Genomic DNA, 15,110 nt, shown 5'->3' with positions numbered 1-15,110 from the left:
GTACATAACTCCACATGTGTTCATTTATAGTTTTGATGCCTTCAGTGAGAATCTACAATGTAAATAGTCATGAAAATAAAGAAAACGCATTGAATGAGAAGGTGTGTCCAAACTTTTGGCCTGTACTGTATATGTCATCATAAACAAACACAGTATAAATACTGTAAGTGAACTACTTCCTCTTTAGACAGGTAAAGTATTCAGATAATAACTGATAGTCTCGTGTTTGGACTCAGAGCACAGACAGAGGGTTTAGTGAACATAACGATGATGTCATCAAGAGGAAACGTTTTATTTTATATGTAAACTCGTTATTTATAATCATTATATATATAATGACAGTTAAAGTGGTCCCAGTGTGGAGCCCTGTGGGACTCCACAGTGAATCACAGAGGGGTGAAGCACAATGACTGATCATATTATTTGTTCTCTCTGTCTCTGTAGTTGTATCCCAGCACCTTGTCCTCCTCTTCCTCCTCCTCCTCTTCCTCTGGTCCCCTCAGTGTCTCAGATCTTCAGATCAGGATCAGTCGTCACTACGAGCTTCAGAGGAACCAGAGTCACAGGTGAGGATCAGTTGGCTGATATTTATCTCTGTTGTTGTTAAAGACGTGTGATGAAGTTTATTTCCTGTTTCCTGTAGAACCAATGAGACAGAAGAACGGACCAATCAGGAGTCAGCTCTGTCCTCCTCACAGGACAGGTCTGAAGGTGAGACGATAGTCTATTCAGTAATTATTAATATGTGAGACAGCTGGAGTCCAGATGTGGACCGCGGGTCAGGTCTGTCCTCAGCAGACAAAAAAACTTTATTCTGAAGTTTGATGAAAAAAAGATGAACGAACACAAAGTGCTTTTATTTTTAAGTCCAGTTTCCTGCTGTAGCATGCAGAGGAATCACACTGATTGAGTGAAGAAGAAGAGGAGGAGGAGTTTATCTTCGTCTCTTCTATGATCTCTCTGCTGCAGCTCCAACAGCTGACTGACTGACTTCCTGTTGTCCTCTCAGGTTCCTGTGTGGACCCCCACCTCAGACAGATCTACACCGACCCCCCCCTCACTCTGACTCCGCCCTTCAGCCCCTGGGTGAAGGAGTATCGTGCTGAGGTCACCTTCGACACTGTGACGGTTCGGATCCGACCGCAGCCCGTCAGCTCGGCCTGCAGGGTTCACCTGGACGAGCACCGAGGGCCCAGGTGAGAAGAGACACCTGACCCTTGAACCCTGACCTCTGACCTCACAGCTCAGACTACTGAAGGTTTCCTTGTATGTCCAGGATGGCGAACTACCCGGTTGGCCTTGGAGACAGCAGGATCAGCATCCTGGTGACAGACACTGCCGAGCCGGAGCCCGTCGTCATGACGATCTACACCGTGCACGTGTACCGTGAAAGCCGCCCCAGTCTGCCCATGTTCGGGGATCATGTGATGTGCAGCTTCCTGCAGGTAGGTCAGCTGTTATTGGCTGCTGGACTGTCGGCGGGGCGGGATGTGATTATGTCACATCATTGCTCAGACTAAAGGTGTCTTCACACTGACACTATGCGAGTTTTTCACACAGTGAAATTACAGAGTCAAAGCAAAGACACAAATAGTGCATCTTCATGTATCGCTGTGATTCGCATGATGCTGTGATTCGTGTGATGCTGTGATTTATGTGACGCTGTGATTCATGTAACTCTGTGATTCTTGTGATACTGTGATTTATGTGACGCTGTGATTCATGTGACGCTGTGATTTATGTAATGCTGTGATTTATGTAACTCTGTTATTCGTGTGACGCTGTGATTTATGTGATACTGTGATTTATGTAACTCTGTGATTCCTGTGACGCTGTGATTTCTGTGATGTTGTGATTTATGTGACGCTGTGATTCCTGTGACACTGTGATTTATGTGACGCTGTGATTCCTGTGACGCTGTGATTTATGTGACTCTGTGATTTATGTAACTCTGTGATTCCTGTGACGCTGTGATTCGTGTGACACTGTGATTCGTGTGACGCTGTGATTCGTGTGACGCTGTGATTCGTGTGACGCTGTGATTTATGTGACACTGTGATTCGTGTGACGTTGTGATTTGCGTGACGCTGTCATTTATGTGACGCTGTGATTTATGTGACACTGTGATTCGTGTGACACTGTGATTCGTGTGACGCTGTGATTCGCGTGACGCTGTGATTCGCGTGACAGTGATTCCTGTGACGCTGTGATTTATGTGACACTGTGATTTGCGTGACGCTGTGATTCGTGTGACACTGATTCGTGTGACGCTGTGATTTATGTGAGACTGTGATTCGTGTGACGCTGTGATTCATGTGACACTGTGATTCGTGTGACGCTGTGATTTATGTGATGCTGTGATTCATGTAACTCTGTGATTCGTGTGACACTGTGATTCGCGACACTGTGATTCGCGTGACGCTGTGATTCGTGTGACACTGATTCGTGTGACGCTGTGATTCGTGTGACACTGTGATTCGCGTGACGCTGTGATTCGTGTGACACTGATTAGTGTGACGCTGTGATTTATGTGAGACTGTGATTCGTGTGACACTGTGATTCGTGTGACGCTGTGATTTATGTGATGCTGTGATTCATGTAACTCTGTGATTCGTGTGACACTGTGATTCGTGTGACACTGTGATTCGTGTGACACTGATTCGTGTGACGCTGTGATTCATGTGACACTGTGATTCGTGTGACGCTGTGATTTATGTGATGCTGTGATTCATGTAACTCTGTGATTCGTGTGACACTGTGATTCGCGACACTGATTCGCGTGACGCTGTGATTCGTGTGACACTGATTCGTGTGACGCTGTGATTCGTGTGACACTGTGATTCGCGTGGCGCTGTGATTCGTGTGACACTGATTAGTGTGACGCTGTGATTTATGTGAGACTGTGATTCGTGTGACACTGTGATTCGTGTGACGCTGTGATTTATGTGATGCTGTGATTCATGTAACTCTGTGATTCGTGTGACACTGTGATTCGTGTGACACTGTGATTCGTGTGACACTGATTCGTGTGACGCTGTGATTCATGTGACACTGTGATTCGTGTGACGCTGTGATTTATGTGATGCTGTGATTCGTGTGACACTGTGATTCGTGTGACACTGTGATTCGCGTCATGCTGTGATTCGTGTGACACTGATTCGTGTGACGCTGTGATTTATGTGAGACTGTGATTCGTGTGACGCTGTGATTCATGTGACACTGTGATTCGTGTGACGCTGTGATTTATGTGATGCTGTGATTCATGTGATGCTGTGATTCATGTAACTCTGTGATTCGTGTGACGCTGTGATTCGTGTGACACTGATTCGTGTGACGCTGTGATTCATGTGACACTGTGATTCGTGTGACGCTGTGATTTATGTGACACTGTGATTTGTGTGACGCTGTGATTTATGTGATGCTGTGATTCATGTAACTCTGTGATTCGTGTGATGCTGTGATTTGCATGATGCTGTGATTCATGTGACGTTGTGATTCGTGTGACGCTGTGATTCCTGTGACGCTGTGATTCGCATGACGCTGTGATTCATGTGACTGTGTGATTCCTGTGATGCTGTGATTCCTGTGATGCTGTGATTCCTGTGACGCTGTGATTCGCGTGATGCTGTGATTCCTGTGACACTGTGATTCACGTGACGCTGTGATTTGCGTGACGCTGTGATTCATGTAACTCTGTGATTCGTGTGACGCTGTGATTTATGTGACACTGTGATTCATGTGACTCTGTGATTCGTGTGACACTGTGATTTGCGTGACGCTGTGATTCATGTAACTCTGTGATTCGTGTGACACTGTGATTTGCGTGATGCTGTGATTCATGTAACTCTGTGATTCGTGTGACGCTGTGATTCGCGTGACGCTGTGATTCGCGTGACGCTGTGATTCCTGTGATGCTGTGATTCATGTGACGCTGTGATTTGCGTGACGCTGTGATTCGCGTGATGCTGTGATTCATGTGATGCTGTGATCGTGTGACGCTGTGATTCATGTAACTGTGATTCGTGTGACACTGTGATTTGCGTGACGCTGTGATTTGTGTGACGCTGTGATTCCTGTGTCGCTGTGATTCATGTGATGCTGTGATTTATGTGACGCTGTGGAGAACAGAGAGCCACTGATGCAGTGTGGCCTCTGATCTTTGATGTTAAGATCAAAAGCTGCTGACGACAGGAGGAGCAGAACAAACCTGAGTGAAGCTGTTGGCTCGTCCCGTCTGACCTCATGTCCTCTCTCCGTCTGTCTCTGTCCTGTCCTCAGTGTTGTCTCAGGACGTCTCTGTGTTTGTCTCCTTTAAAGGAAGCAGCAGCTTTTATAATCTGATGACTTCATCGGATTATCGTCCAGGTTTCCTCAGAGTCCTGTCAGATCAGATCTGAGATCAGCTCTGAGATCAAACACAGGATCACCATCACATATTAAACTGAGAAAATGTTTTTCTTCTGTTTGACTGTCGAGAGTTTTTTGTTTCCAACAGTTTCGCTCTGAATAAAAATCTGTTTCATAACTGCAAACTTTTTATCTGACTCCAGGTGTATTCATGAAGCTTCCTCGTACACAGAGTCGCTCCTGGTGACGGATTTGTGACGTTTTCTTAAACTTTCCCCTTGAAGCTAAGACGAGGTCCTTGATAAAGATTAAAGTTATTCACAGAGCGTCTCAGACCTTGAAGAGCTCCTGAGGAGACAAACTGTTGGGAGCAGCAGGAGGAGTTTAAGAGATTCTGAATCAGAGGAGAAAATGTCAGAAACACAAAGAGGTCAGAAATATTCTGCAAACACTGGACGACAGAGGAAATGAAACACTACAGATGAGATCCTGCAGAGAGAATATATGTGTGCTCAATCTAATCAGGGAGACGCACACATTTCAGAAACAAAATGATGACATCATCACTGAGGTATGTGAGGTCAGAGCAGCAGTGATGAGTTGAGTCTGTCTCAACCTTCATCAGCAGTGATCACACTAACACTGACACTGTCACAGTCTGCAGTTCATCTCATGTCCACTGGGTGTCCTCACACCTTACAGCCTCACAGAGGGGCGTGTCTCTGACAACCAATCACATCACACCTAGCAACAGAGTCGACCACACCTCCTCACTGAGGTCACAGTTTCTGAGAACTTTCCTGAATCACTCCTGAGCTCTGACTGTGTGACGGAGTCAGAAGCTCTGAGGATCCTCAGAGTGTCTGAACACGACCTCTGATCAGCTGCGATCTTTGATGTCAGTCTGTCTTTATAAAATACATCATGTTGGTTTCAGTCCTCGCCAGAGTCTGTTTCATTATTCACAATATCTGCTCTTTTAATCGCTCTTTCACCAAGAAAAAACAAACAAAACTAAAATATAAAAAAATATATAATATTCTCACAAAATAAACCATTTACCAAAAATAAAATATATAAAATAAACCCACAGCAAATCAGCCAAATAATAAAATATAGACCACCAAACAACAAACTCATTTGATCCTGAAACAACAACAAAAATACAGTTTATATGTTTTTCCATTTAATATAATAATCTAATATATGTACATGAAACTAAACCGCAGGCCTAATTAAATAAAATAAATCAGCCTTGTTTATAGTTTGAAGACAAAAACGTAGAACGTCATGCTGTAAATATGAGTTTGAGTTTAGTGACATGACGTCTGCTGCTCTACATCATTGACAGATAATAACTATTAATATAATAAACTTTATTTGTGCAGCACTTTTTAACCTCTTGCACTCCACCCCCATTTTGTAGCAAAAACGCCTAAAATGACATACCCAAATTAAAATGACTGTAGCTTCTGAACCGCTCTGACTACATGCATGCATGAGGTCTTGCCAGAAAGAAAACTCCCTGAAGTTTCTTGTGAAAGTGTCAGAAACACTCTAGGTGATATAGAGACAGAGTAATGGGCCTCTGAAGTCAGTAAAAAGTTGAAGATTTTGCCTAAAATAAAATAAAAAGTGTGTTTCAGGATGAATAACTGTCTGTGGCTTCATCTGAGCAGGTAAATGACACTGTGGGGCTGTAGGCACACTATCAATGAACACTTGTTTCAAATTTGAAGAAGACTGCTCAAAGTATGACCATTCTACAGTGTTTTTACCATGAAAAGATCCAGGCGGAGCTCCAAATGACAAGTGGGTCACTCGGCTTCAAAACAGTACTATCAGTGATCAAACAACACTCAGCCAGCTTCAAACATTGTACCTTATTGAAATCAGGTGTGATTATGATAGCTGATGTTGTTTATGACACAGAAACACCATAAAATATCACCAAATAAAGCCATATGAAACGTGAAAGTTATGATCCCACTTTCTAGACGGTATATCTCAGCCAAAAATAGTGGTAGGAGTGAGACTCTTACCTTTTATAAACCAGCTAAGTCCCCGCTAACAGCTCCACATAAGATCGCGACTAATCCTTTAACTTTTCCTGTCAAAAAACGGCATGACATGACTTGTCACCACTCATCATGATTGTGGGCTTTGTGTGTTTAGGCTGCTCTGGTGTGAAATACATAATAAATAAAAGAAAAACGATGTTATTTTTGAAAAGTCGAGAGCTTCCGGAATCCAGCAATACCAAACATCACATGGTTTGATGATGTAGTGCGCCTGGGAGATACCATTTAACAGAGGAGGGGGGGAGCGAGGACGTCAGCGTCCTGGTGGAGTTAAAGTGCTTTATGAGACAGATAAAATAGATAAAAACATTGATCATAAGAGCTCATAAATCAGAGTGTAATGAAAATAAATAAATAATACATTTGATAAAAACAGATTTATTGTAAAAACCTTCCTGTAAAGTTTGTTCTGAACGCAGACTCTGAGTGTGCTGACCTCACTTCCTCAGGTGAGGAGATCAGCTGCGGCGACGCTCCAACAGAAAACACCTGGTTTCCTTTGGTAACCAGGCGAGCTGTAGGAACAGGTGGGAGAGTCGCACCTGAGGAGAGCAGGCGGCGACTGGGCGTGAGTAATGTGTGTTGGAGCGAGGTCATGTTGGGCTTTAAGAAGGATTAGTAAAAGTTTAAAATCAGTTTTATACATTACAGGACGCCAGTGTGGCGTCGAAGGGTGAGAGTTATATGATGTGGTCTTGTTTCTTAGAGTTTTGAATGAGCTGCAGACAGGAAGTGGCCTTGAAGTTACAGTGATCCAGACGTGACGAGATGAAAGCATGAATGACTTCTTCAAGGTCGGCTTCAGATAAAAAGTATTTTACTTTGAAATATTTCTAATTTGATGAAAGCACCATTACATGACCTCGTTTATTTGTATGTTGAAATGGAGCTCAGACTCAAAGATGGCGCCCGGATTGTGGGCAGAGTGCTTCACAATGGAGGACAGGCTCACAAGGGTCAGAGGTCAGAGGCCAATAAAGGACCTCAGATCAGAGACTGTCGGAGTCACTGCGGAGCATAGCATGAAGTTAAAGTGAGAGATATTTAATAAACGACCCTGAGTCCAGGTCACGTTGTGTTCATGATAATGACCTCGTTCTGATCTGATGTTTGTTGTCAATAAAGTTCTCCCCGGAGCTCCGTCAGGCATCGGACCCTTGTGGAGCCTCCGTCATGTGACCATGTGACCATGTGACGCTCTCTGAGCTCTCAGTCGGCCTCTTGTTGGGGATGAAAGGCGGCGGCGGTGTTTTTGGTGTTCCTCAGTGAGTGTCGGCGTGTTGTGGTGGCGTGGCGGCGGCTGATCTCAGAGCAGCGTCCCGTCTGTTTGAGCGCCGACTCTGAGCTCAGGTACGAACAAGAAAATCCCTGTTAAGTTTTCTTGTCGCACTTTGTTGCTAGCTGCGACGCCACCGTGCAGAATGTGACGCCTTGGCGCCAAAACCTGCAGCAGAAGAAGAAGAGTGTGTGTGTGTGTGTGTGTGTGTGTGTGTGAGGACGTGTGTGTGCGTGGTGGCGGTGTCTCTGTAGTCGGGGCCAGACGTGGCGGCTCCCACGGGGCCCCCGAGCTGAGCCGGTCGGGTTTATTTGACCTCTGACCTCTGACCAGGAGAGGATGGAGCTCACCACAGATTTGTGATGAAGGAGAAGAAGGCGTCCATGATGAAGACAGGAAGAGAAGAAGAAGAAGCTGCTCAGATATAAAACCATGCTCCTGATGCATTCTGGGAAATCTCTCAGTAAATAAGTTGTTTATGTGATTTAGTGATCGTCTGCAAATTGACTTTCTGGACCTGTTGGCATGTCCCGTCCTGTCTCATCCTTACCTGTCCTGTCCTGTCCTGTCCCATCTTGTCTTGTCTTGTCTTGTCTTGTCCTGTCTCGTCTCGTCTCGTCTCGTCTCGTCTCGTCTCGTCCTGTCTTGTCCTGTCCTGTCCTAACCCTGTCCCGTCCCTCTGTCTTTCAGGACTGTGGACTGCTGGTCCAGCCCAGTCTGTCCTGTGGGCTCCAGCCTCTCGTGGACACTCAGAGTTCACTTCACGCCTGCAGCTCAGGACACGCCCCAGGTCTGATGTCACTTCCTGTCTCCTGTGAGGACACAGTAACCTATCTGTCCATCAGTCTTTGACTCTGTCTCTGTCTCATCTGTCCCAGGGCGGTGGGTTGTCCCGTGTCTCAGCTGCTCTGACAACAGGACATGTGATTGGAGGGAGGTTGCCTGGCGACCAGACAGCTGTTACCATCCATTAGTGGACCGCCTCCTGCTGCAGGACTGTCTGACGGACAGGAAGGTGAGCTCAGCTGATCAGACGTCACACTAGCGTCCTCCTGACGGTGTCTCACCTGTGGGACGTGTCTCCTCCCGTCTGTCCTCAGGTGCTGTTCATCGGCGACTCCACCAACCGCGGGATGATGTACTTCCTGATGGAGCGCGTCAACTCCAGTCTGGAGGACTGGGGGAAGGCTCACGACACGCTGGTGTACAGGAACCTGAACGGGGGGCGGAGTCAGGTCAGCTACTCGTACTATCCTCAGTTCTGGTTGGAGAAGACGCAGAGACCCACTTTCAGACAGGCGCTGCTGCAGCTGATCGACAGGTGACGGGAAACACTCTGATGGACGACTCAGGTAAGGTCATGTGATCATCATGTGCTGACCAGTGTCTCCTCTGAAGGTCACGACCTCTGGTCAACTCCAACCGGACAGTGCTGGTGGTGGGAGGAGTCCAGTGGCTCAACACCAACCACCTGAGGATGGTCAGAGAGGTGCTGGACAGGTGAGCAGACGACACGTCAGGTAACACCGAGACAACCGAGACAGTCAGGTTTTCATGTTGATTAAAGTCAGTTGAGTTTAATTCTAAATTATTTCAAGTTTTATTTCCAGTTTCTTTTGATCCAGAATGTTTGAGATGGTTTTTGGCGTTTTACTGAAAGGAAATGAGAAGGTGAGCAGATCGATCCCAAAACATCAAGACCCTCGATTCTACACTTTTATTTTGGAGACTGATCCTGCAACAACAGGATCAACATCAACAGGGATCAGTTTCCGTGTCATCAGATTTATCTCTGCAGCAGTTTCTCAGCTGTTTCTGTTTGATACATAACCGGTGGAAAATCTTTGAAGTATCCCTTTAAGGTCTCAGGGTTCAGACCGTAGATGTTTTAAGAGACCTGGGGTCTCATTTATAAAACCCAGACTAAATATGTCCGTACGAACAAAAGCCAAAAAATATTCAACAGTTTCTACGATCAGGCTCCACCTCACCGTCTGTGTCGCTGGTTTCCTGTAAGCAATGTTTATAAATGAGAGACTTGGGTGCAGCGTTGGAGGCGGGGCCCTATTCAGAAAGTTGCTCAGTGACACATGAAGCCAAAAAAGTTCAATTTCCACTGTATAAAATCACCTGGATCTTCCATATCATTCGGCCCATAACATGACCGCACCAGGAACTTTCACCTGCCGAGCGGCTGACTTCCTGTTTAGCACTCTGCTAACTTGACCGGGGATAAAACGATTTAATCTTGCAGACTGAATGGATCAAACCCTGATAGTGGGAGGAGTCATTTCTCGGGGTTGTGATGCTCAAAAAAATGATCCACTAATTTAGTTGTCTCGTTCAGGATGGGAGTCAATGGGAAAAAGTCTGTTTGGGTCGCAGGGTGTCACATGACAGAACAGGAAGTGGTAATATCATGTTTGGCCACTATGTAAGATTGCCTTTAAAGCCCGGCACTGATCCAGGTGCCTGGTTTGGACTCTGGTTGGGTCCAGAGTCCTGCACCAGGTTAGGTACCTACAGGTACCTGACTTAGTTTGGACCAAGGTTGGGTCTCCTGAATCCTATCAGTCCTACTGTCAGTCAGCACAGGTATCAAAGTCAGATTTGTGGTTACTATGACAACACATGGTGACTGTCTCCGTCGTCCTCCTCCTCCTCCTCAGAGAGTCTCTCAGTGACATCCTGGTGGTGGTGAAATCTTTGGGGATGGGTTTCCATCTTCCTGTGGACGGGATCCGGTCTCTGAGTCTGGTATGTTTCTACTTCCTGTCCTAACACACGGCAATAACAGAATTATTAATCGTCACAGCTCTTTATCCTCACACTCTTTAAAGACTGAACCTGGATCTGATATTTCAGCCAGAGATCCAGGATCTGTACAGAGAGAACCAGAACATCATCACCACAGCAAAGCATCATGGGTACGAGGTCATCGACACCTTCAGCATCACCATGGGTCGATACAAAGAGTTCCTGCAGGGAAGATGTGCCTGCCACTTTCATGAGGTAACGCTGCTTCATACATCAGATAATAACAAGTTTATTCATCTCAGGAACATAAAGAACCTGATGTGGAGTTCCTCAGGGTACAGTACTCGGTCCTCTGCTCTTTAATCTCACCTCAGAGTTTACAGAGTGCACCAACTGTTTTCTAATGTGCAGTCTCTACAGAAAAATGACAAATTAAAAATCCAAACAATGTCAAAGTTGAGAATATTTTATTCACTTGTCGTAACTTCTTTGGCTCATGAAGTATTACAGAGAGACTTATTTGGAATAAGGAAATAAAACACCAAAATAAAAGTGATGTACCGAGGCCTGTGTTTAAAGATAAGTTAAATTTGAATCTGTTTATTTTTGAGGAGCAGCATGGACCACACAGACCACAGCATCCTCAGCATGAAGCTGTTTCAACATTGTTAAGAGATAAAAAAAAACATTTCTATGAAACAAATAAAAAGAAATAAAACCAGCTGTTTCCGTTGACTCAGGAGATCAGATCTTTCCAGCAGTAAACACTCAGATTCAGCACTTCCACTTCCTTTTAAAACTGTGCTTTGTGTTTGTATTTTCCCATCAGATCAGCCGGCGTGGGAACGTTTAATGACCAATTAGGCTTTTACTGGTTCATAAAAACCAAACTGGGAGCAGCTGCTCTGTCCGAGGGGAGAAAATACATCTGATGTCTGCAGAAATGTTCACGTTGTTTTAAAGTCGTTTGTGTTTTGTAGTGACTGGATTTTATTATAATTTAACTGATTTATGTTTAAAATAAATGTTAAAAGCTTTGTTGGATCCGTAATATAGTTTTTCTTTGTTCATTCTATCCTTCTCTAAACACAAGGTAAATATTAATATACTCATGCACTTATCAAAACTGAAAACAGGGTGGAGCATTGTGTGTGAAGGACCTACAGGTGAGCTCCAGGTGATCAGGTGTCTGAAACAGGAAGCAGTTTTTGACCATGTTATGTGAGCGTGTTGTGAAAAGCATCAAGTATTTGGGTGGAAAACTGAATTTGCTGAATGACATAATGTTTTGAATATGGACAGTGCTGCTATATTATGGTGCGCATGTGTATATTGTACTGAGAATAAATATACCGCTAAATCCAAAGAGACAAAGTGTACTGGACATAAGTTGATTTTCAGCCCCGAAAACATGTCCGGAACAACTTTACCTGTTGGTCCCTCAGTGGCTCGTTTAGGCATTTTATTTTGTTAAAAAGTCACAACAACCTTTAAAGTTTTAAGTTTTAGGATGGAAAAATGTTGTAACAATGTTTTAAGGTTGTTTTAAACGCTGTTGAATGAACAGAACCTTCAGAACTAATCCGACTGAACTCAGGAGAATCTATCTATCTGTAAAATTAAACGTTATTAAGGGAAATGTGTATGCAGTCCCTGTGGGAGATATTATGACACAGCATGATGTCAAACATCACTTTACACACATATTTGACTTTATTTTTACATTCATACTGAGGTTTTTATGTGCAAATTAAAAATGTGAATAAAAACAGGTGGCCGGAAACAGCGTCTAAACTGCAGCTGTAGTTTCAGCTTCACTGACGAGAACTTTCGACCAGTGAAGTCAGCTTTCATCTCATGATTCAGAAACATCCAGTGAGAATCAGCTGAGCCTGACGAGGATGTCCTGGACCAATCGGAGGAGGTGTGATGTCATGAATCAGTCTCGTTAACATACACTAAAGACCAGGTGTGTCTCTTCTTCTGCTTCTGATGTGACAGGTGGAGAAGTTTTGGTCCTCCAGGACTTCAGACGACACGACGTCCACGACCAACAGAACCAGATCCTTCAGAACTGCACCTGAACTCAGCAGCCAATCAGCAGTGCAGGACCTGGATCAGGAGGCGTGGCCTAAAGCCTCGTCCTATCATGTGAGAGGACCAGTGAACCAGGTGTACTCTGAGATCCTGCTGAGCCGCCTGTGTCCGAAAACCAGGAACTAAACACCTATGTGTGTGTGTGTGTGTGTGTGTGTGTGTGTGTGTGTGTGTGTGTACCTGAAGGTCAGAGGAAGTCAGTGAAGCTGAAAGAAGAAACAGGTGTGACTGTTGTTTAGTTTTTTTAGAATAAATGAAGACTCTCACAGAGACAGGAAAAGAAAAGCAAAGGTTAAACGTCCTCAGATGGCGCCTGAGGTCGGAACGTACAGTAACTCGTCTCTCTATGCAAAACAGAACCAGACACAACATCACCATCGTCAGCCTTTAAAGCACCTGAATTGTTTCCTGGTGTTAATGACTCATCACAAACACTGAGGAGTTTCTGTCGCTCAGCAAGAACTCTGCTGTGTCTCTTGTTTCTAACGTCGCTGCTTCTTACTTATGCAAATATGTATTATATTAAAACGCACACAGATTCTCTTCAGATGCACCACAGCTGCTTTCTGCTGTGCGTCAGCTGCTTCCTGATCTGAACCGACCAGTTTCTGCTGCTTTTAGTCACAGCTGCTGCTTTCTTATGAGTATTTACTGGTTTCTATTGAACACCAGCTTTTTTCTATTGTGTATCAACTATTTTCTGATGAGTATGAACTAGTTTATAACGCAGACTGTAAATAAGAGTTGGAGCTAGTCTTAGTTCACACCAGCTGTTTTTATAATGTGCAGTATTTTTTATCTGAGGTGCAGAAACAATTTCCACTTTTAAAGTTCACCACTTACTTTCGACAAAACGCACCAATGTTTGATCTTTAAGGCACCACAGTGACTTTCTGTGCTAACTAGTATCTGATGTGTACTAACCAGCTTCTAGTAGCCTCCAGATAGTTTCGTATGTATACTAACAGGTCTCTATACTGCACTAACTAGTCTCTGATGTACACCAGTAAATGTGCACTTGCTAGTTTTCTTATGTGCAGTAACTAGTTGCTAAAGCATGCTTACTAGTTTCTTATCCATACTAGTTCCCTATGTGTACTAACTAGTTTCTGACGTGCATTAGCTCATTTTGGTATGCATACTAACTAATTCTCTATGTGTACCAACTAGTTTCTGATGCATACTAACTAGTTTCAGATGTGTAGGCTACTAGCTAGTTTCTTATCCATACTAGTTTGTGATATGTATAAGTTTTTGTATGCAAAGAAACTAGTTCCTTATGTGAATGAACAAGTTTCTGATGCTTATTAGCCAGTCTTCATATGTATACCAACTAGTCTCTGACGCACACCAGCTGCTGCCACCTGTACACCAGCTAGTTTTTCTATGTGCAGTAACAAGTTTACAAAGGAACACTTAGTAGTTTCTTGTCCATACTAGTTTGTGATATGTATTAGTTTTGTTATGCCTGCTAACTAGTTCCTTATGTGAAATAACCAGTGTCTGATGCATACTAACTATAGTGTGCCACCTAGTTTCTGATGTACACCAGCTACTGTCTAATGTGTACTAGCTAGTTTTCTCATGCGTAGTAAATAGCTTATGAAGCATGCTAGCTACTTTATGATGCATGCTAACTCATTTCTTATCCATACTAACTAGTTTTTATTGTGGACTAACTAGTTTATTTTCCTTACTAGCTTCTGTAGTGTATTAGCTAGTTGCTTATGCATGCTAACTAGTTTCTGACTAGCGCACTAGCTAGTTTATTATCCACACTAGTTTGTGATAAGTATTATTTTTTAAGCATACTAACGTCTCTGATGTACACCAGTTACTGTCACGTGTTCTAGCCAGTTTTCCTATGTGCAGTAACTAGCTTCTGCATACTAACTAGTCCCTGACGTACAGAAACTAGTGTCAGTGTAGAATAAGTCTGATCAGTTTGTGTGTCTGATGCAGTAACTAGCCTCCTGATGTCAGACAGTGTTTGTCTCTCTGTGGTCAGACGAAGGTCGTTGGTCGTATTAATCATCAGATCAGACTGATGTTGTGCCTCAGTAAGCTCCGCCTCCTCGTGTCTCTGTGCCTCCTCCTTCTATATTTATATTTATATACCTCAGTCAGTAAAGTTAATGTGTATATATGAGCTGATACTCAGAACCAAAGACTGGATGATGTTTATCATGTCACAGAAGAAGTCTTATTTGTTTCTCTGCTCATGTTTCTATATTTTTCTACAGATGTTTTTATTGTGTCTTTAATCTCTGTAAACATGTTTACAAACAACAGATATGAATATTTATGTGAATGTTAGGATCCGCTCTGCTCCATGAAATATGACACACACACCATTTATCACAATGTGAAGAACAAAACTTTTTATTCAGTTTATATTATTCAGTTTAATAATCTTCTTCATCATCACTGCAAAATCTGTCTTTTACTTCAATCTCTCACAGATTCACCTTTTTTATTAAAAACAACTGTGTAAATTGTGTTTTTATATATTTTAATATTTCCTTTTCCATAAAAGTTTTATCACCTGCTGC

The 15,110-nt window shown here is 43.6% G+C and overlaps 1 protein-coding gene across 1 annotated transcript in view; it reads left to right on the top strand.

The window, feature by feature from the left end:
• The window catches only part of cped1 (cadherin-like and PC-esterase domain containing 1), a 36,399-nt gene extending 21,292 nt beyond the window's left edge, over positions 1-15,107 (top strand). Inside the window, exons 10-20 of the mRNA XM_033614872.2 lie at positions 445-566; positions 644-711; positions 1,010-1,196; positions 1,277-1,445; positions 8,395-8,494; positions 8,583-8,719; positions 8,805-9,025; positions 9,103-9,204; positions 10,374-10,461; positions 10,570-10,716; positions 12,463-15,107. Of these exons, the coding sequence (XP_033470763.1) occupies positions 445-566; positions 644-711; positions 1,010-1,196; positions 1,277-1,445; positions 8,395-8,494; positions 8,583-8,719; positions 8,805-9,025; positions 9,103-9,204; positions 10,374-10,461; positions 10,570-10,716; positions 12,463-12,684 (1,563 nt within the window). The 3' untranslated portion in view covers positions 12,685-15,107. The remainder of the gene's footprint in view (positions 1-444; positions 567-643; positions 712-1,009; positions 1,197-1,276; positions 1,446-8,394; positions 8,495-8,582; positions 8,720-8,804; positions 9,026-9,102; positions 9,205-10,373; positions 10,462-10,569; positions 10,717-12,462) is intronic.
• The last annotated feature ends 3 nt before the right edge of the window (positions 15,108-15,110 follow it).

This window comes from Epinephelus lanceolatus, chromosome 23 (assembly GCF_041903045.1).
Source record: "Epinephelus lanceolatus isolate andai-2023 chromosome 23, ASM4190304v1, whole genome shotgun sequence".
Taxonomy (NCBI): Eukaryota; Metazoa; Chordata; class Actinopteri; order Perciformes; family Serranidae; genus Epinephelus; species Epinephelus lanceolatus.
This window is presented reverse-complemented; position numbering and strand designations above follow the sequence as displayed.